Source organism: Lissotriton vulgaris, chromosome 2_1, assembly GCF_964263255.1.
Source record: "Lissotriton vulgaris chromosome 2_1, aLisVul1.2, whole genome shotgun sequence".
NCBI classification, from domain to species: domain Eukaryota; kingdom Metazoa; phylum Chordata; class Amphibia; order Caudata; family Salamandridae; genus Lissotriton; species Lissotriton vulgaris.
In genome coordinates this window covers 1,073,862,309-1,073,888,755 of record NC_141687.1, presented here as the reverse complement: position 1 = coordinate 1,073,888,755, position 26,447 = coordinate 1,073,862,309, and the positions used below count along the sequence as shown (strand labels likewise).

Genomic DNA, 26,447 nt, shown 5'->3' with positions numbered 1-26,447 from the left:
CAGAAAAGGGGGTGGTGATGAACAGAGTGTCTGAATTAAGCAGACCACTCTTACCCAGTCCAAAGATCAGGGCTTGAACCATCACCGTTATTTATCTCACTGCACCATCCCAGCTCAGAACCTGGCTATATGCAAATCAGTCTGTCCCTGGCCCAGAGCATCATGGGAGCAGGGCAGACTAAACTACCAAGCCAATTCTTCACCAGAAAGGAGACAAGCTACCGGGGACCGGTTTCTGGCATTTCAGCCGTCTTCGGCCCGGCTTGCTTGAATCCTGATGGTGCAGTGAGAAAGGGACTCATGTCTGAGTATACCCTGCCACACCTATAGTGGCCAAAAACGATTCAGAAAAGGGGGTGGTGATGAACAGAGTGTCTGAATTAAGCAGACCACTCTTACCCAGTCCAAAGATCAGGGCTTGAACCATCACCGTTATTTATCTCACTGCACCATCCCAGCTCAGAACCTGGCTATATGCAAATCAGTCTGTCCCTGGCCCAGAGCATCATGGGAACAGGGCAGACTAAACTACCAAGCCAATTCTTCACCAGAAAGGAGACAAGCTACCGGGGACCGGTTTCTGGCATTTCAGCCGTCTTCGGCCCGGCTTGCTTGAATCCTGATGGTGCAGTGAGAAAGGGACTCATGTCTGAGTATACCCTGCCACACCTATAGTGGCCAAAAACGATTCAGAAAAGGGGGTGGTGATGAACAGAGTGTCTGAATTAAGCAGACAACTCTTACCCAGTCCAAAGATCAGGGCTTGAACCATCACCGTTATTTATCTCACTGCACCATCCCAGCTCAGAACCTGGCTGTATGCAAATCAGTCTGTCCCTGGCCCAGAGCATCATGGGAACAGGGCAGACTAAACTACCAAGCCAATTCTTCACCAGAAAGGAGACAAGCTACCGGGGACCGGTTTCTGGCATTTCAGCCGTCTTCGGCCCGGCTTGCTTGAATCCTGATGGTGCAGTGAGAAAGGGACTCATGTCTGAGTATACCCTGCCACACCTATAGTGGCCAAAAACGATTCAGAAAAGGGGGTGGTGATGAACAGAGTGTCTGAATTAAGCAGACCACTCTTACCCAGTCCAAAGATCAGGGCTTGAACCATCACCGTTATTTATCTCACTGCACCATCCCAGCTCAGAACCTGGCTATATGCAAATCAGTCTGTCCCTGGCCCAGAGCATCATGGGAACAGGGCAGACTAAACTACCAAGCCAATTCTTCACCAGAAAGGAGACAAGCTACCGGGGACCGGTTTCTGGCATTTCAGCCGTCTTCGGCCCGGCTTGCTTGAATCCTGATGGTGCAGTGAGAAAGGGACTCATGTCTGAGTATACCCTGCCACACCTATAGTGGCCAAAAACGATTCAGAAAAGGGGGTGGTGATGAACAGAGTGTCTGAATTAAGCAGACCACTCTTACCCAGTCCAAAGATCAGGGCTTGAACCATCACCGTTATTTATCTCACTGCACCATCCCAGCTCAGAACCTGGCTATATGCAAATCAGTCTGTCCCTGGCCCAGAGCATCATGGGAACAGGGCAGACTAAACTACCAAGCCAATTCTTCACCAGAAAGGAGACAAGCTACCGGGGACCGGTTTCTGGCATTTCAGCCGTCTTCGGCCCGGCTTGCTTGAATCCTGATGGTGCAGTGAGAAAGGGACTCATGTCTGAGTATACCCTGCCACACCTATAGTGGCCAAAAACGATTCAGAAAAGGGGGTGGTGATGAACAGAGTGTCTGAATTAAGCAGACCACTCTTACCCAGTCCAAAGATCAGGGCTTGAACCATCACCGTTATTTATCTCACTGCACCATCCCAGCTCAGAACCTGGCTATATGCAAATTAGTCTGTCCCTGGCCCAGAGCATCATGGGAACAGGGCAGACTAAACTACCAAGCCAATTCTTCACCAGAAAGGAGACAAGCTACCGGGGACCGGTTTCTGGCATTTCAGCCGTCTTCGGCCCGGCTTGCTTGAATCCTGATGGTGCAGTGAGAAAGGGACTCATGTCTGAGTATACCCTGCCACACCTATAGTGGCCAAAAACAGTTGAAGCATGCAATGCTAAAATCCACCCAAGGCCCTTTTATATGTTTTTCTCTCAATTCAAGTCCATAGAAACAACAACATGTTATAAAAGGTTTAACTTCAGCTAAACTAACTAATGAGCAGAAGGCAGCATCTTATTATGAGAAAGAGTGTAAGAAGTCCTTGAAAAACTAGACACATAATCAAGCAGTGACTCCGCTACTTTCTAAAAATTCATGTTTCATGCTGCCCATCCTCAGAATTAGGCTACATTTACTATATAGTGCAGACAATACACAATTTTACACCACCAAATAAATGGCCTTGGAGCCAACTGTGGAAGGCTGGGGAGTAGAAAGTTTGGTACAAATACCTTCCCAATACGGTCTCACATACTCCCTATGGTGGCTTTCAAATTTCTGCTTAAACCAGTGTTGTTTTTCACCTTCAGAGGCATTCCTGTGACAGAGACAAATCATACAGCAAGGGTACAAGAAATACATTGGTTCATAGTACATGGACAGTGGCAACATCATTTTCAGATAAAGCTGCTTTCCTAGCAGCTGAATCAGCCAGGGCATTTCCTTTGAAAACATCATCATGAGTGTGTTTGTGTCCAGCACACTTAACCACTCCCAGATTGTTTGGTAATTGCAGCTACCTGAGAACATTTTTAACATATTGTCCATTTTTAATGGGGGTTCCGGCAGATGTTAGGAGCCCCTGTTGCATCCAAAGGAGCCTAAAATCACACATCACCCCAAACACATACCTTGAATCTTTGTACACAGTTACAATCTTTTCTTTGGCAAGGATGCAGGCATTAGTGAGAATGCCACGCTGACACACATTGGCAGCCCTCGCAATTGGCAAGAGAACACTTTCTACCATTTGGAATACAGTACATTCAGTGGCTTAGTGATATTGGTGGTGACTACTAAATAATCATGCGGTTCTCCGTCCTTGAGGGTAGACATCAAAGAAGGGTGGGGAGGACTGTTAACCCTATCAGTGAGGCCGTCGGCCGTTGAACGTTCGGAGCACAACCTGGCTGGTGCTGCGAACGTTCAACGGCCGACGCGGCCGGCCCACTCTATAGAACGCCCGCAGTAAACGGGTTAAGGTGGGGTGACGAGAAAGGGTGATGTGAAAAGTAAACAAGAGGTGTTTATAGAGGTGTTGCCTTTGTGGTGAGGAAGAGGGCAGCAACAGCATGTGGAACTGCAGTCCAGGAGGAGCAAGCAACCTCTACCAGATTTGCAGCAGTACCTACAGAGTGGGAAGATGGTGGAAGCTTAGCCGTGACTTGTTCCAAGGTTGAGGAATTGTACACTACAGGCTTTTTTAATGTCCATTGTTTGTAATAACACCCCAAGGCAAAGACAATTGTACTCATGGCAGTATGAAGTAAAGAGTTTAGCATAATCAGAAAGTCCTAAGGCTGGTGTAGATGTCAGTGACTGTTTATATTTAATACATGCATTATTGGCTTCCCTACACCACTGCAAGTGTTCAGGGGCTTCATTTCGGACTTAATGTTGCAATGACTTTGTCACTGCAGCATATTCCATGATCCATTGTCTAGAGTACCCGGCCATGGCCAAACCCAGAATAGTATTGGGGAGACGAAACTGTAGGTTATCCTTTATAGCCTTATGTCCCTTTTTAGTCAATTTGTTGAGGAGGTAGATAGAGTCTTCCTTGCAGTGATCTTTTGGGGTATATTCATTACACTCAATCTGGAGTGCAGGCATGGTGAAACTGAGCTTTCATAAAATGCTCACCTAACAAATTAGCGGGAGAGGTCAGGCTAAGTAAAAAGCAATGTTTGTCATTGACAGACCCTAGCAAGATAGAGTTGGGATCGAAAATGTGGTGATACAGGGGTTGGTTACAAATAGTTGGTTGGACTGCTTAATCTGCTTTATGTTTAAAACTGTGTTCGAAACCTGTATGTAGCACTCATTTTTGGCTAGAATAGGTGATTTGTTGAGGTGTGCAAAAAGCAGTATTTGAAAGTGGCTTAGATTTGGGCCTTACCTGCAGGGTAAAACAAGTCCTGCAAAGTGTGGATTGAACCTGTCTGTATCCAAGGAGATTCCGATCTTCAGGCGCAGCTCCCTGCCCCCTTGCCATCAGCCTGCACTTTCTTGATTGGCTTTCTAGCTCCCAAGCAACCCCGACCTCTTCTCCTCTCACACATGCAGAGGCCCTTAAAGTCTGCGGAGGGAACCCCAGGACAGCTACTTCCATCTTGTAGCCTCAGCCTCTCTGTGCCCTAAACCTCCCAGTGAGGAAATGACAGAGAAGATGGTTAGAACACAGAACTGTGCTGTGTATTCTTGAACCTTTAAAACTACTTTCTACTCATGACTGTTTAAATTGAACTGTTTGTTTTCGTGCAATGTGTACTTTTAAAACTGCTGTTTTTCTACTTGTGACTGTTTGAATTTCTCTCCTAGCAAATCCACACATCACTAAGACGACACAAAGCCACACTACAGATAATTTAAATCCATACAAACTCACGCTACCTGTTCATACAAAACACCAGCTGTACCCTCTACTTACTCCTAACAGACCTCTTTCTGTTACCACCAAACCTATACTCAGCCCTCCATCATTTTATCCACCAACACCCTCCTCTCTTTTGACCAAAAACACACTTCCAAACAATCCTTACACTTCACTCCACTGCACATATTACCTCATCCAGCTATCAAATCTAACACAAACACTTATAACTCTTATTCATCCCCTCTCACACACCACATACATGCTTTTCCAAACCCCGTTTACCATTCAACTTCCCCTTAAAAACAATACTTTACATACAAATCCTGCTCAGAAAACCACTACACCATCTTCTCCTCTCAGTACTCCACAAAAACAAAACATAACACACACACACCAGCACAACAAAATCTCTCACACACACAATTTCATAATACATTCATCACTAACTAGAAAAATACACCTACTCCCACCCACCTGACTACACAAATAATGCACATCCTAAACCATCTTTACTCCAGAGTTTTCTCTCTTCATGCACACCTAACACACCTAACACAACTACACCAACACAACAACTCTCATTAAACCACCTCTCATCCATTGCACAATTCAGAGCCTTACAACATGACCCACATGCTCCACCATCCTTAACTCACATATTGTACATCCTAAAGAGACGCAAACAAAATAAAGAACATGCCACTCTTCTCAACTCTGCATCTCCATGTATATTAAACAACAAGGCTACTCTACAAAAACAACACTCTCAACCATCATCTCTTCCACTTACACACAGACGCATTAAAATGCCTTGTAGGCCTGCTGGACAAGAAATAAGATACAGAAAAGCAACACTATATCTTGGAAGTCCTGATGATGATCCTATATCTCATGGTTAAGGATCGAAATGCCGTTGACAACGTTGTTAACCTTATACACAGTGATTTGTCTGTTATATGGTGTTTAAAGGTGACCTCTCTGCAATTGTTGTTTGTTTTATTGTGATTACCAGATACAGACAACTACATGCTGCCTGAGCCTTTTTTCGGTTTCCCTTGTTCATGGATACAGGCTTTTGAGTTCATGGATACAGGCTTTTGTCCCACTGTAATTAATTCGCATGTTTTGCTTATTTTAATTTATTTGCACATTAAATTGCTCTTATCTGTCTGGATAACGGCTAAAATATAGTACAGATTGGGGCTATATTGATTTCCTCTCTACTCTTTGCTTACTCAGGGACCACTGTCTCTCAAAATAAGTTCGCTCCCGAGGTCCCTGACTGTTTCTAATTGGGTTCCCTTGTACTTTATAAACAGGGAAATTCTCTAAGTATTCCTCAGCTGTAAGGAGTTTAGTCTTCCAAGTGTTCAGACAGAGAGAGAGAGAGAGTTCTCCTTCATCCACAGGTTACTGTTTTAAAAAAAAAAATTGGTTCCCCAGACAAATGTGCGTTTGGATATTTTCTGGAAGTAGATGCGACATTGAGAGATAATCTCAACCAGTGGTCTCACACCAATGTTGAATAAAAGTAGGGCGAGTGGAGGAACCTTTGGCTTATTTGTGCCGTTGCATACACTGATGAAGAGACAGCTGTACGTTGTTGAGTGCACGTTGAAATAAACAACTGGCAGCACTGAAGGGCTATCACAGCCTTATCAGCCCACATTTTCCAGTGATTCAATAGTGTTTTACAGTCAACTGTGTCTTATGTCTCTAACAGGCGAAGCGGTCAAGGGAGTTGATCATGCCTTCTCTATTGTCAGCCCTGAGAGGTTTCAGTCCCTGCACCTAGTCAAGCCCGATTGTCTTATAAAATGTTGGATTCTATAAAACTTTGAAGCTGACATGTTACCGTTTCTTCCATGATTTTACTTTGGGTTGGCTGGTAGTATTTCAGTAATGGTTTAACTATGGTATTTTCTTACATTTTAGGCATGGTTGTTGGTGAAGTGAAGCATTTGTAATTTATGTTAATTCTGAGCCCAGAGTGGAGTTTTTTGTTTATTGTGTAGGCAAGAGACGAGTTTTAAAGCATAGCTGAAGCTTTCTGCTTTCTGTTTCTAGCTTCCATTTTTCTGACAACTTAAATCTGAAAATTTGAGAGGTACATTTCAACTTTGGCAAAGCACAGATTCATTACTCTGTATAAACCACCATGGAACAACTTCATCATTTTGGATGGAATCACAGACCTCTACCCATCCCATGTGCTGCTGTTCTCCGACACCAAGCTTGTAGGAGGCTTCAACTTCAGATACAACAGGTCCTCGGATCCTGCTACCTCTAACCTTCCCTACATTCTTGCAACAAATATGTTGACTCAATACTCCTACCAGCAAAGCAACTCCACCTTATGCCTCATAATTTCAAATCTAGATCACATCCAGGGGCTAAATCCCTTTCTATTCCATGTTGCATGCTACTCAGTGAACTTCAAACTCCAATCTGAGAGAGACTACACAATCCAAAGAGACTTAAAACCCTCAATAGGGACTATCCAAGTTATCTATTCCATTGAATACTTTGCCCACAGCTACTGAAACTCATCTATAGTTTCAGAGTTACAGCATTCGAAAACATATGATGAAACTGCTCCCCTCACAAAACCCACAAACCAAAGCAAATCCTCAAAGGGAGTGTCCTCAAATATTGGCTGTGATAGACGACTATCAAGAAAAGTGAGAAGGAAATATAATACAACTCTGTCTCTCGCTCTCAATCTTGCTGTCTCGAAATTCCCTTCCCAGAACCCTGCTACATATGTAATCACTCGTTCAATGTATCTTTGATGTGAGCCTGTTCAGCGCTATGCTCAGTTTGACTGGGTTCTTGCTATACAAACACCACATACTTACCTACATATGAACACACATACATACATTCATACATGTCTAAAATGTAAAAGAAAAAGTTACAAAAACATAATTGTCCACTATTTGCAATTATTCAAGATAATAAATTAACAAAGAGCTACACCATGGGCCCGACAACTCAAGGCTATTGGGGTGCAAAATCCCGTAGTATTTGTGAAGTTTCATGAAAAAGAAACAAAATTATGTCAATGGCACAAAACATGATATCTCATTCAAACAAAAGTGAAACAAGATTCAGTTAAAGAGTGGTTTGAACTGAAAATATTTTTGGCAGGACATTTTCTGCTTAAATCAGTCTCCCCGAAGCAAACAATAATGCAAAATTCCATAATTTGATGATTTTTATGTAACTAAATTAGTGAATTTTGCAAATTTCATAAACAAAATTAAAATTTCACATTGACCTACTCCAGACACTATGAACGTACGTCCTAGAATCAAGTAAAACAACCATTGCTAATGCAATATTCTTGCATTTGCTGGAGTTAAAGTTATTAGCATTATTAATGCAAATGTGTTTTACCTAGCTATGTTGGAGGGTACAGTACCATATGTGGGCAAAAGAGGTCCCATGTAAAAAAACATTGGCATTTATATTGCCAACAACTCCAACAAATGCGAGACCTATTGCATTTTCAAAGCTTGTTTCTCTATATAGGTGTCTTGGGCTTTTATGTGTCATATCGCCCGAAGAGAGAGCGAGAGAAATCCACCCAGCAGTACTAGAGGCCTATGACAGAAATGGAAACCCAAACCCAAACTCAAGAGGTCTTCTCCGCCTGGAGAGGAGCAAAGAAAGAAACTCATTGGTATACAAGGAGTCAGAGGAACACAAGCATTTGCAATGCAATAGGTCTTGCATTACTGAAAGTTTGATCTATTGCTGTTGCTAATGTAGGAGAGTAGGGTCTGCTTCCTATGGTCACCCCCACTTTTTGCTGTGATTCTCTGGTTTTTCGACTTTACTGTGGCAGTGGGCCTGCTAATCAGACCCACAGCCCAGCTGTTCTTTCTCTAAATTGATACCATGTACTTTAGGTACATACCAGATTGGTTACTGGGTCACCCTTGTGAGCCCCGGTATAGTTTACCCTAGGTACCCAGGGCATAGGTGCACCCTAGGCTAACTAGAGGCTGCAGCATGTATTGTGCCACCCCTGGTTTGCCTTCCAAACTGACACCACAGGTCTGGTAACACAGCCTGGGTAAGGTGGTGTAATAACCCCTTACTTAGATATAGTATACCTATATCTACCTTTATATATAGACACATATACACCTATAAGCCACTCCTATGGTAGGCCTTGACAATCCTGGAGGCATAGTGCTTGGTTTTATGTGAGAGGGTGCCCTAGCATGAGCTGAGCCCCTCTGCAGCTTTCGGAACCATCTCCTCATAGCTGTTCTATGATATAGCCATACCATATACTCTTAAGTGCATTATAATTCTCACGGTTAATGCTAACTTTGGTTTGGCTTTATCAAAACATGTTGTGTAAGGTGTCAAACACTTTGGAATACTACCCCCCCCGCCAATTCTGGCGGTGGGGGTAGCATTCTACCCTTCTAGAGGGAAAAGACATGTATGTTACTGCTTTACCGAGTTAAAGTTAAACAGAGACTCAGCATCACAAAATGGATGCTGCTGCCACAGACACAAGTCTGACCTCCTGTTGCTGGGGGAAACTCCAGCAAGGGCGGCCTGGACAATAGATTTCCTGTCCAGGGAGGTGCCAGCACCTCCCCAGACAGGGGTTTTGTGTATTGAGGCAGGGAGGGCTGCATTCAGTGAGTGCATCTAGAAACTGCCTGGGGCACACAAGGTGCTCCATGCATAGCCTGGTTCAAATCTGTTGCTGGGGCGCTCCAGCCCCGCTCTGGTGCGAAACTGGACAAAGGGAAAGGGGTATAACCACCCCCTTCTCAGGTCCACCCATAGGAGGGACCTAGTCAGGTAATCCAGCCCCCATCCTTAGTATAAGTATAGGAGCTGTGTCCCCAGGACTTTAGATTATCCTGGAAAAAACTTTGATACAGAACTCTTGGACCTTCGACATTCTATTATGACTAGAAGGCGGAAGACATCTCCCTTGTGGTCAAGGAGCGACCACCCTGTTCAAATAGGCACCATCAGCAACTTTGCCGGTCGGCAGTATCAAGGCTCCCGCCGGAACCCGAAGACTCTGCGACTCAAGAATTGGACTTCCAGACTTCTCTGACCCCGATACACATCCACAGCAAAGCTGAGACCCGTGGTGGACACGAGAGACGTGGAACCAGACATCTTGGACATCCTGCATTTTGCTACACACTCCTTTTCTGAAGCCTCAGTAAGTTGTGCATTGGGGTACGAGAAGCCCTACCCCGGGCATCATTTGAACCGAAGCTCAGGCCCCAACACTCCGCGAGTATCCCTTGAGCCCCGCCTTTACATTTGTGCTCGACGCGACTTCCCGGTTCCTTGCCCGTTGGCTAGTAAGCCCCCTGAAGAAGCCATCTTGAATCTTACTTACGATCCTGGTTGCTCCAGGCTTGCTCCAGTTTCCCTGAAAAGGAGAAGCGCCACAGACCTTGCTGGTCTGCAACAGAGCCAATCTCCATATCCTGCGTGGGTTGTGGTTGCCAAGGCTTGTTGGGTCAAATCCACATACCGACACCGCAGTCAACTAGATCCTTTGTGGGACAGCTCGAATCCAGCGCCTGGTCATCGTCAATGCCTCCTGGACCTCGTGGCTGAAGAGACAAACTCACCTTCTTCACCTTCAAGCACGCAACATCGCCTGGTTCCTTTCTGGTTCCTTCCTGGTCACTGGCTAGTGACCCAGACTCTGTCCCCACTGCTTTCAGGTTATTAACATCACCGATCCACCCTTGGATCCACCCGGACACTTTTCCTCTGGTCGCCTGCAGCACTTCTTTGCAGATCTCAATAGAAAACGACAACGAAACCCGACACGAAAAGACACCTATGCACCCGGCTTCCCTGGGAGAGGTAACACGAGTACTCCGGTGCTCCCGTGGGTCTTGACTCTCGAATTGTTCTAGTTTAAAAGGGTTCCATCCTTAAACAGTAACTTTGTAACTTCTTTGTTTCCTTTTATGAGTCAATGGGAACTCGCGACTGTGTTTAGACACTGCACTAGTCTCCTGTGGGACTCCTACTTCCTAATCTTTGGTTGTTCGGTGTAGCCCCAGCGATTCTACAGGCCCTAGGCATGCTTTCTAACTCTCACGTGGTTCTTATACCACTTTCTTAGTATATGGTTCATGTGGCCCCTAGGGCATAACTGTATATGTGCAACTTATCGTATGCTATTGAGTAACTTGTGATGTACTTTTACCTCTGACCTCATAAAGAGTGCAGAGGGGTTGTGTTTAGAATAAATACATATATATTTGATATATACCATATGTGGTGTCCTTTCATTTGGTATTCAAGGGATTATAATTGGTAAAACAACTGGCTTCACATGCTCTCTGAAGTCTTAGCCTATTGACTGCTGGTCCATGCTCCATGCTACCACTAGGATAGCTTTCTATAAGGTTGACTTACAACCACCATCAATGAGGGTTGATTAGACTGGTGCAAGGTGCCCACTAGAACTAGTGGACATCATATGCCAGGCTAACTTCTCACAGCTAATATTTATGCAACGCGGCTAGCCCAAACTTTCAGTAATGCGAGAGCTATTGTATTGCAAAGCCATTGCTGCACTTGCACTTCAGCTCTAAACATCTTTAGCAAAAGCACAGGTGCTGCGATTGCTTCAAAAGTAAAGAAATAGAAAAAAACTTTTTTTCTATTTCTTTACTTTTGAAGCAATTGCGGCACCCACGCTTTAAGTTAAGATCTTTAAAGCTGGAGTGTGGGTGCCGTGATTGTAAAAAAAGTAAACAAATAGAAAAAAATGGCAGGCACACACTTTTTTCCCCCCATTTATTTACCTTTGTTACAAAAGCAGCCCCCACGCTTTAGCTTTAAACATCTTAAGCTATAGTGTGGGTGCCACAATTGCTTCAAAAGTTAAGAAATAGGGAAAATACACAAAAACAGATTATATTTCTTTACTTTCGGAGCAATTGTAGCACCCGCACTTTAGCTTAAGATGTTTGAAGCTAAAGCACAGGTGCCGCCAACAGAAAAAGAAAGGCATGTGGCCGGGTTCATCGCCGCATATAATAAAAGAAAGGCGTGGCCACCATTATGCCTGGCAAGGCGTGCCGTGCTACATACATTTTAAAAATCATTGCGAGAGAGCTGTCCTGCTTGCAACAGCAGGCATGAGAAAATCATTAAAAAATAGTGCTCAGAGGCTGTAATTAAAACCTACAGTCTCCAAAAGAGAGAGTTTCCCAGGGATCAGAGCAGCAACACATGTAACAGGGGGGTGTCCTCATGGGAGGTTACAAGGAGACAATAGGCGTTAATAAAAGGGGGACTACTAAGCCAATTGACCAATGAAAAGCCACCATTTACAAAGGACAGTGACAGGAGCCAATTAAAAAGATGGGCGGAAAGTGGGTGGAGATTCATGCCCATATCCTGAATACAGCATGTCGCTTAGAGACAGTGCAAGAGCTGATTAGGTGAGACCTAAAAGAAATAAAGGCTAATTTGACTCAACACTTTCTCATGAACTGAAATAAGAATCAGCACTAAAAAGACAACCTAACGGATAAATACCTCTTGTTTGTTTACAAAACTATCTGTGACTGCTTCTGATTCCAAAGTATCTGCTTACGCTGATGGCCCACTTCCACCTCCACTGACCACAGACATCTCTGAAATACTGAATCCCCCAATGGGTTCATCAAACAAACACTTTCCTGTAGGAAGGAACTGTACCACACAGTAGGCCATTTAAATACATGTTTAAACAACTCACCTTGATCCTATCCTCACTGAAATTCTGATATCCAAATTATAGCTAAAACCAGGGGAATACTGCCCAGAACCCGTAACTGCCGCCTTAATGCTAATTGATGGCATCCTTAAAAAATGTATTGAAGGTGATGGGGTGGGTTCTCTGATTCCAATATACTCTGGAACCCTAGGTCAATGGACCGTTGGTGCCTGCTTAGAAAAATTCACGACTTCGAAGAATCACAGACTCCAGATTCTAATTTAGTTGGTTTATTAAAAAGGCAAAAATAACTTGACGTACAAGCACCTCAAGATGATACTGCAGAAATACATTGGAACTAATACAAAGGCAAACCTACGTGTGATATTCTATCTCTGTATCCTGAAAAGAAAGACGAATTCCAAAATCAGGAGGCAGGCAATAAGTGCCCTCACAGCAATATCAGACTTCATTGAAGGTTCGTACGTATAAAGCATTAGTCTGTGCCTACACTACCACTTACGCGACATCACCACTTAGCATTCCCCAGGCAAGTCAGGTAAAGGTGTCAGCGCATAAAGACTTCTTAAGAAGTGCACTCATGTTGCATGGGTCAAGTAGCCAAAGGCTACAGAGCTGGTTCCAAGATGCTTCTTCCCTCTCCATCGATCTCTTCTCTTCTTCTAACTCAGCCCCCGGGGCACTATCCCTAATTCCAACACCCAAATCATAAAACACACCTATTACGGATTATCTGATCTCCTGGCTCGATTACCTTGATGCCCAGGCCTTCTCCAGTTCGAAAGAACACTGTCTCACTCCTTGTACAAATGTATCCTCTCCTCCCGAAGCTTAACTCCTAAAACAAAAGCATTATTCTAACTAACAAAGACAAATTTCTCCACCTGCAACGGAAAAATGAGAAAAGAACAAATCCAAGGTGCACATGAAATTCAACTATGAAATCTCTAATACGAGATCTTCCAGGGAGAATGCATATCAGGCATACAGAAATCGGCAACATAAGAAAATAGCACAATGGCCTCATAAAACTACATATAAATGAACATTTTTGCTGAGTATTTCTAAGTCCACGCTACATGAGCACATCAAATAGATGTATAATTGTAAGTATTCATATACAAATTCTGCATGTCAATGTTTTCAACTAAACACATGTGTATTACAACATTAATTTCTTCACGTTTATATGAAAAATATATTTAGCACATCACTTGTCACATTATTACAGTACACATTCGACTGTCCCATGCTAATACGACAAAAGAATACATGTAGATGCAAACCACTTGTGATTATAATGCACCCCTACAAATTAAAAGAGCACAGTCGCGCTCTATCAAAGGATATTTGCACAGTGGCATTCAACTGTAAGGATCATAGTAGGCGCTAGGGCACTTTCGAAACAGAACATTTAATGGTGGTATAGTCCTGAAATGATTCACCTCTGACCTGTCTAAATATACCCAAAAAGTAAAAATTGGAAAATCAGCTCAGATGCCTCATCTGCTCTATTTGGTGTTCTGTACGACTCTACTCTGGCAATTATTCCCGTCAAACATTGTGTACATGCTGTAATGACTTCTTATTGGTGTTGGCATCTCATACCACCAACATGGATACTATATACAATTATATTGGAAAAGTGATTTGTCTGAGGCCATCTTTACTCTAAAAACTTGTCATGAGCAAATATATGAGTAACTTTCAGCCATGCTAAACAGCGGATGTGCTGCTAAACAACATGGCTAAAGACTTTCACATTGACAAGGCCAATAGCTCGGCCATTGCCATTTCCTATTGGCTTTTCCAATGCTTGTTATTCTGTGGCTTTCTTTCTTCTTCATTTCGATGTCACTGCACTGAAGAATAGCTTCTTTACCATCCTTTGGATTGGATGACTTGTATCTTTCCTCGTCTCACATTCAGGGAACAACATTTTTCTTTTTATTCAGTACTCCCTAGAGAGTGCACACGTTTTCTTGCTGACTCCCTCATGTGCTGCTGCTGCCCACATCAAATACCTGCCCCCTCACAGCTCTGTGTTGTTCTCTCCTCCCTGACCCCCAGCATGTCATTGCTTCCCCCATTTTCCACACCTCAGTCATCTCTGTTTCCCCTCCACCCCTTGCTTCCCCCACCCCACATTGCCTACTCCCCGAAGTATGCCTGCATTGTGCCCCTGCTCCACTGCGTTCTCAAAAATTAATGTAAATTTGTTTGAAGGCCCGGCAGCTGCCATTTGCTGCTGGGCCACTCCTCTTCTCAAATGAACACATAAATATTTTTTTTATTTACCTTTCAAAGATTGGTCTCCACCATGTTGGAATGTTAAATAAACATTTTAAAAATGATGTGTGTGTGGTGACTCGTGCACACATATACGTCGTCTTGCAGGCGTGCTGTTGTGTCATCAGTCATACGCATGCATGCATCAGAACATGTGCATGTACAAGTCAACATGCTTTTTTCTGTTTCTCTTTTTAGCGAAAAGCTATTCTCTTTGCTCATCCTGTTTAGCAACGTTAGCAAAGCCAATAGCTAGAAAGGGTGAGACGTATTGGCCTTTCCAATGCTTGTTACACGTTTACACTAACTGGACAAATGTTCCGTCTCATTAGTAGCAGTTTAACAACTTAATCCAGCAACTGAAAGATGACAAATTAATCTTTAAATAGGACCTTTGCCCATGCAGCAACATGTGTGGCAGCGTTTTAGTAACTTTTGAGCTAAAAACTAATATTTTTGCAAAATCTGTAAATTAATAATCAGTTGTTAGATTACTTGACAAGTGGAGGACTGTGATTATATGGAAAATGCTCAGGGCCGGACTGGAAACAGAAACCGGCCCTGGCAAACTGCTTAGCCAACCCCCCCCCAGCCCCCCCCCCCCCCCCCTCCTGGGGTGAGGGGGAGTGCAGCTGAGCAGTGTGCGAGGGCCGATTTTTGTTACAGGGGGCCGATATTGCCGACCCCTGGTAACAAAAATGGCACCCCAGGGGCCCAAACCCAGCCCCCACCCTAGCGGCCTACCAGGGAAACGCCGGTGCCCGCTATAGCCAGCCCTGCCCTGAAAATGCTTTGGTCAGAGAGTCGCATAATTCCAGTGGCCAGAGCCATCCTGTACAGACCATGGGGAAACGACTTTTAGGACTAAGCCGGAATCACGCTGTGCCCGGAATCACGCTGTGCCTTCCCAGCGCTGGCAACAGAACAAATGCATCTTTAGCACACAATCGTTCTGCAACCAAGTAGTTACAATGACCGGCTTTGGGGAGGGGGCGCAATTGTGGAGTGGTGTTGGAATTAAAGTCCAACACCTTCCCTACTGTTGTGCAGACTGGAGTTAGAATAGTAAATTAAACTATTCCATTATCCAGCGCCCCCCTTAGGCAAGTCGTTAAAACGACTTGCGTGCAGAACAAATGCCTGCTAAAGACGCATTCGTTCAAAAGACAGGGTTCCTATGGCATGCGTGAAAAATGCATACTTAATTCCGTCATACTTTCGACCATGGAGCACAGAGCCTGCTTTTGAACCATCTAAAGTAGAACTATTGCGTTGATAGTAGGACCTGTGGGAAAGTCCGTGAATGTCCAGACCGAGGGGGTTGGGGAGATTCTTATGGCCCATAGATATATCAGTGTTTGCCAACAACCCCTGCTGACTGACTCTGTTCCACCCGACTCACCTTTCGGAGCCTATGTGGAAATACATTTGGAGATTTTGCCACTGTCTCTTATAAGGTATCACACAAGTGACAATGAAGTCGAGAAGGAATTCACCAACTCAGGGGGTCCATGACTGTCTAAAGAATTAACTAAATAGTAGCAGAATAATAAAGTATATGCTGTCTTGCATGGTTATTTGCCTTTAAGTGTAACCTTTATTGAAAAGTTTACCTTTTTTCCTCTTCTTTTCTGTTCAAACGAATTCAGATATTCAGACTATGTTATTGTTGTCCTTCTCAGTTTTAACATATGCATTATCAGATGATTAATTGATTTATTTATATGCGATACACTCCCATCTCCGGCTAGGCCCCAACCCCACTTTAGGATTATCCAGGAATGCTTTAGACTTCAGTCTCTATCATATACTGGGCACAAATTCCCCCAAAACATAATAAGTTGGTAGACCAGCATGCACAGCGTGCCATGGCACCACAGGAAATTATGTCACAGGAAGTGATAGTACAACCTTAGTGTACACCTGACATAAATGACACTGCACCTCTTTTCCGATCTTATGAATCTAATGTCCTACGTGATCACGTAAAGTAAAATGTGCCCTGTCACCTAGCTAGGAATTTGCTTATGCATCTCATTTTCTGTTTTGCCCTAGGTCTCCCATTTGTTAGATCGTGACGCTGAAACCTAGCATGCATGTTTTAATAAAGCTGAGTGGGTTAAACTCTGAAGGCAGAGCTCTGTATATGAACTGCACGTGACAAGTTCAGATTCCAACATCATCAACTTGTCATGTTCCCTTCCAAGAACATTGCCAACGAATAAATATATTTGTTTTGGCAAAGTACTTAGAATAAAGGCACCCCTTATAGAGTCATTGGCAGTCTGAAAGGACAGGCGGGGTGGGGGCGGGGGGCGGTGTTCAAGTGCTGTTTGGGAGGGTTTCAAGTCAGCTCATATGGTTACATTGAACATGTATGCGAGTGCACACGATTACACATGCCATTGGCACTCGAGAAGAGGAGGTGCACTGCTGGGCTAAAAATTGGGGGGCACCTTCCCGTCTTCCTGTGCCTTGAGCTAAAGAAACGAAGGCGTTTCTTTTTTTAAAGTGTGGGGACGCCGTCCGTGCTCTTCCACTTACATCACAGCCCTGCTCATGTAATCGTCGTGGCCCAGCACGAGGGAGGCATAGGGTGTTTACATAACACCAGGCAACGCGGTAGTTACAAAAAATGTTGCTGAACCTGTGTGTGCGTCAGACAGGCACCAACATCCTGTCGCTGTTTGGCGGAGCAGTTATAGGCCCAGTCCTCCAGTGTGCTGGTTACACATGCCCACGGTTCTTTGTGTGTGCTGTTTGCAGGAGAAGCTTTTGCTGACCTGCTACTGTGCTGTCTGCAGGCGGTGTCTTAGAGCACCCTGCTAAAGCCTACCCATTGTCTCCCTGCAGGTCTTTGTATTATCTGCCCTCTGCTATTTGCCTTTGACCTGTTTCCACGTACTTTGCTAACCTACCCATTTCACCTTCTTTTCCAGCCCATGTGCCTTTTGCGGCTCCCCCTGACTTCCGGCTGGCACTATGAGCCACATATCCGCCACAGTGAAGCGCTATACCGGCGAGGCCTACACCAAGGGCAGCTATGGCGGTCTGTCGTCATACGGCAGCAACCTCACCTCCTCATATGTCGAGCGGGAAAAGCTCACCTACAAACCCGGACTGTCGAGCAGCTACAGCAGCAGCACACCGCGTATCTCCACGTACCAGTCCTCCCCATCACCATCTGAGCTGGACCGCGGAAGGACTCTCCCTCGTGTGGACTACACAAGGCGCAGTGAAAGCCAATACCGCGTACCGCTCAAGACCCATAGCAGTGGGCTGACTGGTACAGGACACTCCTATGGCTACCACACCAACCCCAATTCAAACTATCTCCACTCATCTACATCCTCGTTGGCACCTCTTAACCGAAGGAAGTCCTCCAGTCAGTCTGAGCTGGCTCATGATCTGGCCGGTCTCCATACATCAGACACTTACTATTCTGGGGTCAACAGGAGTCCTCTCCTGCACCGCAGCCGCCTGGAACCAGACACCTTGCCTAACTCCTACCGGAACATCAACCGGACAGACTATTCGGACACTTACCTCAAGAGGAGCACAGGCAGCTACAGCTTGCCTCGCAACTTAGCCTCAGAGAGTACCAACTCGACCGTGCAACAAGGCACTCGGCCGGGCGGTAGCTGGGAAAAATCTGATGCACTGGCCGAATCATCTGCCAAGGACAGGACGGTAAGTGCCCATGAGTTTTGTCTTCAATTGAATAAAACAGTGAGCTGTAACAAGGTTTTATTTTTGGCGGCATGTGTTCTTGGGTGTGGTACACACATTCTAGAGTAACAAACACAATTAGCAAAACTTGGCATGGTAGTACATGTTTAACCAGATTTAGCCTTGGGCGTGTGTCGGGTAATCAGTTCAGTGGGGAAAAGCCAGCTCTTTAAGGGCGTTAGGAATGGAAGAGGATTGTGGATTTCTTGGACTGCAAATGGGAGCCTATCCTAAAGTCTTCCTGCTTGAGCTGGAAAAGACGCCAGAGTGGGTCTTGTTATCGACAGTAGAGGGCAGAGCTTACGTTGCTATGTACGGTAGAGTCCTTGTAGGGTTTCATCCAAGGAGTATGTCTAAACGGTTGTAACCATATACCAGCATGTAATCTGAATGTATTCTTCAGGGGTAGAGGCTCATGTAAAAGTAATAGATCAACAAGCATGGTATGGAAGGTCCGGATTCATTAGTGGAATATGGGTGGTGCTGTGTCTCTTGTGTGAGTCAGAAGAGCATAGCATTCTGGACTTGTAAAACAAAAAAGATGGTTGAATAAGCTCCTTGTTGAGAGGACCCCCGGTGCTAGTACGGGGTTTCCTTCCTGCAGTAGGGGTTGCTCATTCTAATAGGATGAGCATAACAAAATGTCCTTAATTTCAATGTTTAAAAAGAAAGGGTCTTCAGCCTAAAGCTTGCAACAAGACTGGAGGTTCCACTCGCCAAGGAGTGGGACGTGAAATAAAATTGCACGTCTTAACATTGAAGATATGCAAGAGGGGCTTCATTACAAGGTGTGGAGCGTGACAGGACGTTCGGTGTCCCAGGGTCTGGCTTATGAGGGTAATTCCCACATCTCAAGGTGTGTGACAAGGTTGAAAGTTCCTGGTTGCAAGATTTGGGCGATGAGGGTTGTATCCCAAGTTGTGTGACATGCAAGAATGTTCCTTAGTTTTGGGTCAATGGGGTCTTCATTCTGTGGTGTGGGGACGAGGTTCCACATTTCAAGGCATGAGGTATTTCACAGTGTCTTAAACCACAAAAGAGAAGCAGGTACGTTCTTTATTCGGAGATGACAGGCGTGAAGGGGGTTCCATTTCCAATGTTTAGATTGTGAGGGAATGTTTTTAATCCCAAGACTCAGGAGGGTGGTCTCTATGTACCATAGTGTGGTAGGTAGAAAGGTCTTCTTAATTGTAAACCAAGGAGTGGAGGTGGCATTGCCCATCTTATCCACAGACGAAAAACGAAGAAACACTTTGTGACACTGGGATGGCTCACTAGGGATGCGCTTGTGCTCAAATTGTTGATCACAGGACAAGGGTACAAGTGACACTTTCAAACAGTCCACACCTCTTTAACCAGAAGAGATGGAATTAAATTAAAATAACCTCTTGCACTACACCTGATAATACAAATAGGCGCCCCCAGGTTCCCACACAGCGGTACAGTATGAAAAGAGATGGTACCCCTTCTGACTCCACAAGTGATGATGATCTACCTATAAAAGTTGTGCTGATGATATGCTTGATTTGGAAGGCCGGGGGTTACTGACCATGCTGAATGCTGTAAACCGCCCTCTGCTTCTCACAAGTTTTACTTCTGAAGGAAACACTCCTGTGTAATTTGCTTCTTCCCCCAGGCCAGTGCAAGGTTTTTGTTGCTACCATGTTCTAAAATCAATGTGAGGTATTTTCTTCCCTTCCGTTAGTGGGGCCAAATGTTGCCCTGCCTCTTACTGGTTCTGGTCGGCCGATGCCTAGAAGTGATTTATGGAAGAAACAATCACGCTTCCACTCAGCTCAGTACTTCCTAGCGACAAACAGCAGAGAGCGCTAGGTCTCAAAATATTGAAACTCAAATATCGACAAGTATGTACGGATTTTCTATACCTAACTCCACATATAGTGATCCTGTGTATGTATGTTGTGTGTGTGTGTATGTGTGTGTGTGTGTATATATATATATATATATATATATATAATATATTTATATCCTCAATGTATCAATGTGTGTAGATGTGGAGCTAGGAATATTAAATCTATACTCCCTATATTCAATTTTCTTTCAATATGTTGTCCTTCAATATTCTGCCCACCTAGGGGCGGACAGGCCGTAGTGGGCACCGGGCAATCCCCCGGTGCGCCGCGCGGGTGGGGGCCGGTTTTGGGCCCATGGGGGCCGTTTTTGTTACAGGGCCGTTTTTACAGCTTAGCTGCAAATTCGTCCCTGTAACAAATTCGGCAGAAAACCAGCCCTGGCAAAGATCTTGGCGGCACCCTAACCCCCCACCGAAGGGGGACGGCGAGCACTTTGCCAGGGCCGGTTTTGGTTCCCAGTCCGGCCCTGTGCCTACCATATTGTTTCAGGTCAATATTTTGGAGGGTCTATAGTAATTAGAAGAACCCTACTTTGTGAGGAGTGTGCAGCGTCCACTCATGAACCATGTGCCCAATTTGCGATGCTTTAAAAGCCCCACTCTGGCATAGATACGAGAAAAAGAGCTATGTGAGGACAGCAAGAGCACCATTTTGGACCATTTTTTATTCATGAATTTTTGGTACTTGAGGACTGGCGGCGCAGGAGTGGGGTGACTACAGGAGCCAATGTTCTCAGAATCGCTTGGCAAGAATACCTTTTTCCTGTGTTTATCATTTACTGGGTTTTGTGAAGTTCTACAAAACAGCAGAATTGACGAAAAGGGATAAGCTCCTGTGAACATCAAGTGTGATATACCAGTGCCTGCCCTATGAGAAGAAAGAATCACATAAGATTTATGGTGATGTGCCTTTTATTGTGGAAAACAATATGGAATATTTACTTCAGCAGACTCCTTTGAGGATAAACGCAGATTTATTTATATTTATTGCAAAACTTTTTCAGAGTACTGTACTTTGTGTCTTTGCTCTTCAAAAATGTGTGCAGATTCTGGACGTCAATTAGGTATCACCAGGGTGGGGGATGTTGGGCTCTGCTGTCCTTGGTTGTGTTTTATGACCCCTGATTGCATCCTTGCAACCCATGATACTGAACCTGCAAGTGAGCATCATGAACATAAAGTATATATGTCTACCCTATGTCAGTTGTGGCTGGTGACATTTGAAAGTGGTGGGGAGTAAAAGCTGGGTATGACTTTTATGTAGCGAGAGACGCGGGAAAGCTTAATACAGGTGGGTTCTCTAGGGTGGGTTGTCCTCCCAAGAACAAAAATTGAAAAAAGATTGACAAATTGTGCATTTCAAAGCAAAATAATTTAGTGATAAGCATGGCTTAGAAAGCAGTGGGAACGTATAGTCTTGATATATTAAACACATTAAAAACTGCCCCATATCTTGCTTCATTAATGTGTTCTACAGTTACTGTAATGTGAAAATTGTACAGCGTGACAACTTCAGGCCCTTTAAAGTGTGTGCTTGCCCAGTGTCTTGCCCTGCATGAAGCACACTCGAGGAACATCACAGTGAGCTCAGACTTGCAGAGTATAGCTATGAATACCTGCAGCCCTGTTAGTGCTGCAACCTATGGCATGCTTGTTTTCAATCAGCTATGGAATCCATTAATCTTAAGGTAAATATCCTCTCTTCCCTTCGCAGCACAAGTTTATGTACTTTTCTGAATTTGCAAAGGCAATAATTGTCCCACAACTCAAGGCCTATCTCCTCCAGAGATCAAACAAATGTTAAACCCAATAGAGGTGCCTGTGTCTTATTTGCACCCCATGAAACATAGTAATGCCAGACTTGGTGCCAGCCAGGTGGTCACATAAAACCTAATTAGCGTTAGATTGTAATAGAATCGAAATATTCAGTCACCACTTGCCAGAATCCCAAATCTGCAAATTTCAAGACCGCAGATTAAAGTATCCCATAATTTCCCCACCAAGACTGAGCAGTAAATGTATTCAACCTTTCAAGATGGATAAGATTGTTTCCTCAGGAATATCAAAAACAAAATCTTTGATCTGTACCTGAGCGCATGCACACTGGTGAAAAACAGCCCTGGAGTTGGTGCTTCAGAATCGGCACTAGATCGGGTCAAATGGAAATTTCCTTGGATAATGATGTGAATGTCTGGGAAATTGACACCAGACTTGACGGAGATATCAAATCCTGTGGCCATGCCTCTCTTAAATCCGCCACGCCCGGCTACTTCCTTCTATCAGGTTGGATTTCTCAAAATACATTTGAGGAGGTCAAACGACAACAAGTTTGGGTGTTGTTGAACATGTATGGAAAATAATATTAAACTAGGTATACATTTTGTTTTCAAATCCCAGTGATCAGAACTGTGTTAATGCTGCTACTCCCAAGCCATTCCCGACTATCAGGAGGAATATCCATCAAGGGATGTCCCCTCTGGCGGCAAATATTTGGAGTATTTTGTCTTATGATTTGCAGAATACGCATGCCCCACCCTTCAGCGGATCGGTCCACTTGCGGTCATATAATAACATACCAATGATGTAGCATTCGTCGTGGATGGCCCCCATCGCGGCCACACAATGACTGCTTGTGGAGATGAGATTTTGGATTTTATTATGCTTGCAAATTAAACCTTGGAAAGACTGATGCTACTTACTGGATCTTGCCAGTCTACGGGCCCCCTTTTAGTCCAACCACAAATCATTGTTCTTATTTTCAACTGGTTCATGCTACATAGAAATTTTGTTGGGTACCCTTTGAACTTCTGATAGGGATGCAGCCATCTTTGAGAAACCTTAACATCAGGGTGAATGTCACCGATCAATCGCATATACATAAGAAAAAGAGATCTCACTTGCATAAGTGGTCTCAACATGCTCAAAGCTTTCATGATGACCCGTTTGCAACCAAAATGAAGTAAGTGATTTCTCCATTATTATTTGTTTTACTCCAGTGGGTGGACCAATATCAAGGGACTGAGAGGTAGTCAACATGGGTTAACTCTCTATACTTTCAAAATCATTTTGCTTTGACCGGCCGGATATCTACGTATGTTGGATTCACCGGTGGCGGCCAAGTTACGGTCATATCTGTAATGAATTGCATGATGTTGGTTTTAAAGTACGTGATACCCCAGGCTGGAAGCTAGGGGTGGTAACAAAGCGGACTGTTGTTTTAGAACGAGTTTGTGCTGGCCAGATTCACGGTCACCAGGTTAACTAGATTCCCTTATATGTAAATGTAAATGTAGTGTTGCTTGTATAGCGCACGTATCACCCCAGACGTGGCATCAAGGTGCTGTAAGCATACCGCTGAGGAACCCTTCCTGGCCTCTCCCTGTGAATTGCCCAAACCTGGGCACCCCCAGGGTGAAAGCCAGGCATCCTAGCGCTGTTGGGGCCGTTGTGGAGATTAAGCAAGCTATTGCCCAGAGTTGCAGCGTGGGACCCATGATTAGAATAGGCACCGAGGCGAGAATTAGCAGGTCCAAGGAAATTGAACCCAAAACCCGCCGAGGCGGGAATTGAACCCTGGTCCCGGGCTAGACCTCTGCATCAGGGTCTGCTGCTCTAACCATTGAGCCACACTTCTCCACATGTGGAGAACTTCTATGTGAACAACTGTGGCAACAAATCATCACATTCCATACTAGCTGGTTGCAGTCCTCCCATCTGGCTCAACTAGCTGTGCAGCATGACCAGCTGGAGTTAGTGTTCCTGAACTCTTCAATATTGACAAGATGGTTTATCCTACTTATGTGCGCTGGCCCAGGAGGCACAGAGGCTCGGACAGATGTGCGATGTACTTCATTTCCAGGACTGGTTCTGATTTGATCAATCTAGGGCGGCCACATCTGACAGGTTAGTGTGGTTGACCCCTCCCTTACATGGCTGCCAGTAACAGATACCTAATATAAGCATAATGGGAGTAAAGACATTCAGAAACAAATTATATTCAAGCCTCACTGTTCCTTTAACTAAAACTATGGAAGCCTCGCTGTTCCCTTGAACAATGGTATGGTGGCATCACTGTTCCAATAATAGAAAGTGTGGAATCCTCACAGTTCCATTAACAAAACATGCTGATGCATCACTGTCCTTTTAACGAAAGGCACTGAAGCTTCACTGCTCCATGAACAGAAGTATTCGAAGCCTCAAACTCTACTAATGAACAATGCTAAGCTTGACTGTTTCCTTAGTTTAAAATTGTGGAAGCATCACTGGCCGAATAAAGCAATGTATGGCAGCCTCACTGCACCATTAATGAAAGTTTTAGAAAACTTACCACTCAATTATTCTTTTATGGTTCTGTTAACAAAAGGCATGGAAGCCACAGTATACCCTTAATGAAAGTTATGGAAACCTCACTACTCAGTTACCGAAAGATGCAGAACCCTCATTGCTCTGTTAATACACGGCGTGGAAGCCACATTGTACCATTAACAAAAGGCGTGGAACTCTCATTGCTTCATGAACAAAAGTTGTGGAACCCTTAGTGTCCAATTAACAAAAGATGGGGAACACTCAGGGTTCTCTTAACAAAATATGTGAGACCCTCAGTGTTCTATTAGCAGAAGGTGTGGAACACTCAGAGTTCTATTAACACAAGGTGTAGAACCCGCAGTGCTCTATTAACAAAAGTTGTGGAACCCTCAGTGTTCTAGTAGCAAAAGGAGTAGAACCCTCAGTGTTCTATTAACAAAAGGAGTGGAACTCTCAGTGTTCTATTAATAAAAGAGTTGAGACCCTCAGTGTTCTATTAACAGAAGGTGTAGAACCCTTAGTGTTCTATTAACAAAAGGAGTGGAACTCTCAGTGTTCTATTAATAAAAGAGTTGAGACCCTCAGTGTTCTATTAACAGAAGGTGTAGAACCCTTAGTGTTTTAGTAACCAAAGATGGGGAACCTTCAGTATTCTATTAACAAATGGTGTGGGACCCTTAGTGTTCTTTTTTAAAAATGTGTAGAACCCTCAGTATTCTATTAACCAAAGATGGGGAACCTTCAGTATTCTATTAACAAATGGTGTGGGACCCTTTGTGTTCTATAAAAAAAGGTGTGGGACCCTCGGTATTCTATTAACCAAAGATGGGGAACATTCAGTGTTCTATTAACAAAAGGCATGGAACACTCAGTGTTCTATTAACAAAAGAGTTGAGACCCTCAGTGTTCTATTAACAGAAGGTGTAGAACCCTCAGTCTTCTAGTAACCAAAGATGGGGAACCTTCAGTATTCTATTAACAAATGGTGTGGGACCCTTAGTGTTCTTTTTTAAAAATGTGTAGAACCCTCAGTATTCTATTAACCAAAGATGGGGAACCTTCAGTATTCTATTAACAAATGGTGTGGGACCCTTTGTGTTCTATAAAAAAAAGGTGTGGGACCCCCGGTATTCTATTAACCAAAGATGGGGAACATTCAGTGTTCTATTAACAAAAGGCATGGAACACTCAGTGTTCTATTAACAAAAGAGTTGAGACCCTCAGTGTTCTATTAACAGAAGGTGTAGAACCCTCAGTGTTCTAGTAACCAAAGATGGGGAACCTTCAGTATTCTATTAACAAATGGTGTGGGACCCTTAGTGTTCTTTTTTAGAAATGTGTAGAACCCTCAGTATTCTATTAACCAAAGATGGGGAACATTCAGTGCTCTAGTAACAAAAGGTGTGGAACCCTTAGTGTACTATTAACAAAAGGTGCGGAATCTTCAGTGTTCTATTAACAAAAGATGGGGAACCGAAGAATTATCGGCCCATCTCCCTTCTGGATACAATCGCCAAACTTATGGGCAGGTTGTTGCTAATTAGGTTGGAGGACTGGGCCCTAGATCATAACATCCTAATGCAGGCCCAATATGGTTTTCAGAAAGGTAAGGGGACAGTCGATCAATGTCTTAACCTATCACTCTGCATAGATAAGTATACGAAAGCCAAGGGAAGGGCGGCAGGCTTTATATGGCCTTTATGGATTTGACAGCGGCCTTCGACTGCGTACCCCATTTGAAGTTATGGCTGATGATGGAGGGCATGGGGATTGATCCCCTGATTATTTGTTTCATCCGCCAGTTGTACGTCACTGCCACAGGATCAGTGCGGTATGGCAGGAATGAAGAATGCACACGGTCCTTTAAGATTGAGAGGGGAGTCAGACAGGGCTGTGTCTTCGCTCTGTTTCTCTTTTCTATCTATACTAACGGGGTGGAGGCAGCC

At 44.2% G+C, this 26,447-nt stretch overlaps 1 protein-coding gene across 5 annotated transcripts in view; it reads left to right on the top strand.

Moving 5' to 3' along the window:
• The window catches only part of USP2 (ubiquitin specific peptidase 2), a 280,374-nt gene that overhangs the window by 97,660 nt on the left and 156,267 nt on the right, over nt 1-26,447 (top strand). For all 5 annotated transcript variants that reach the window (XM_086956774.1, XM_086956771.1, XM_086956772.1 and 2 more), the window contains one exon: nt 17,534-18,284. In XM_086956774.1, the coding sequence (XP_086812900.1) occupies nt 17,577-18,284 (708 nt within the window). In that variant the 5' untranslated portion in view covers nt 17,534-17,576. The remainder of the gene's footprint in view (nt 1-17,533; nt 18,285-26,447) is intronic.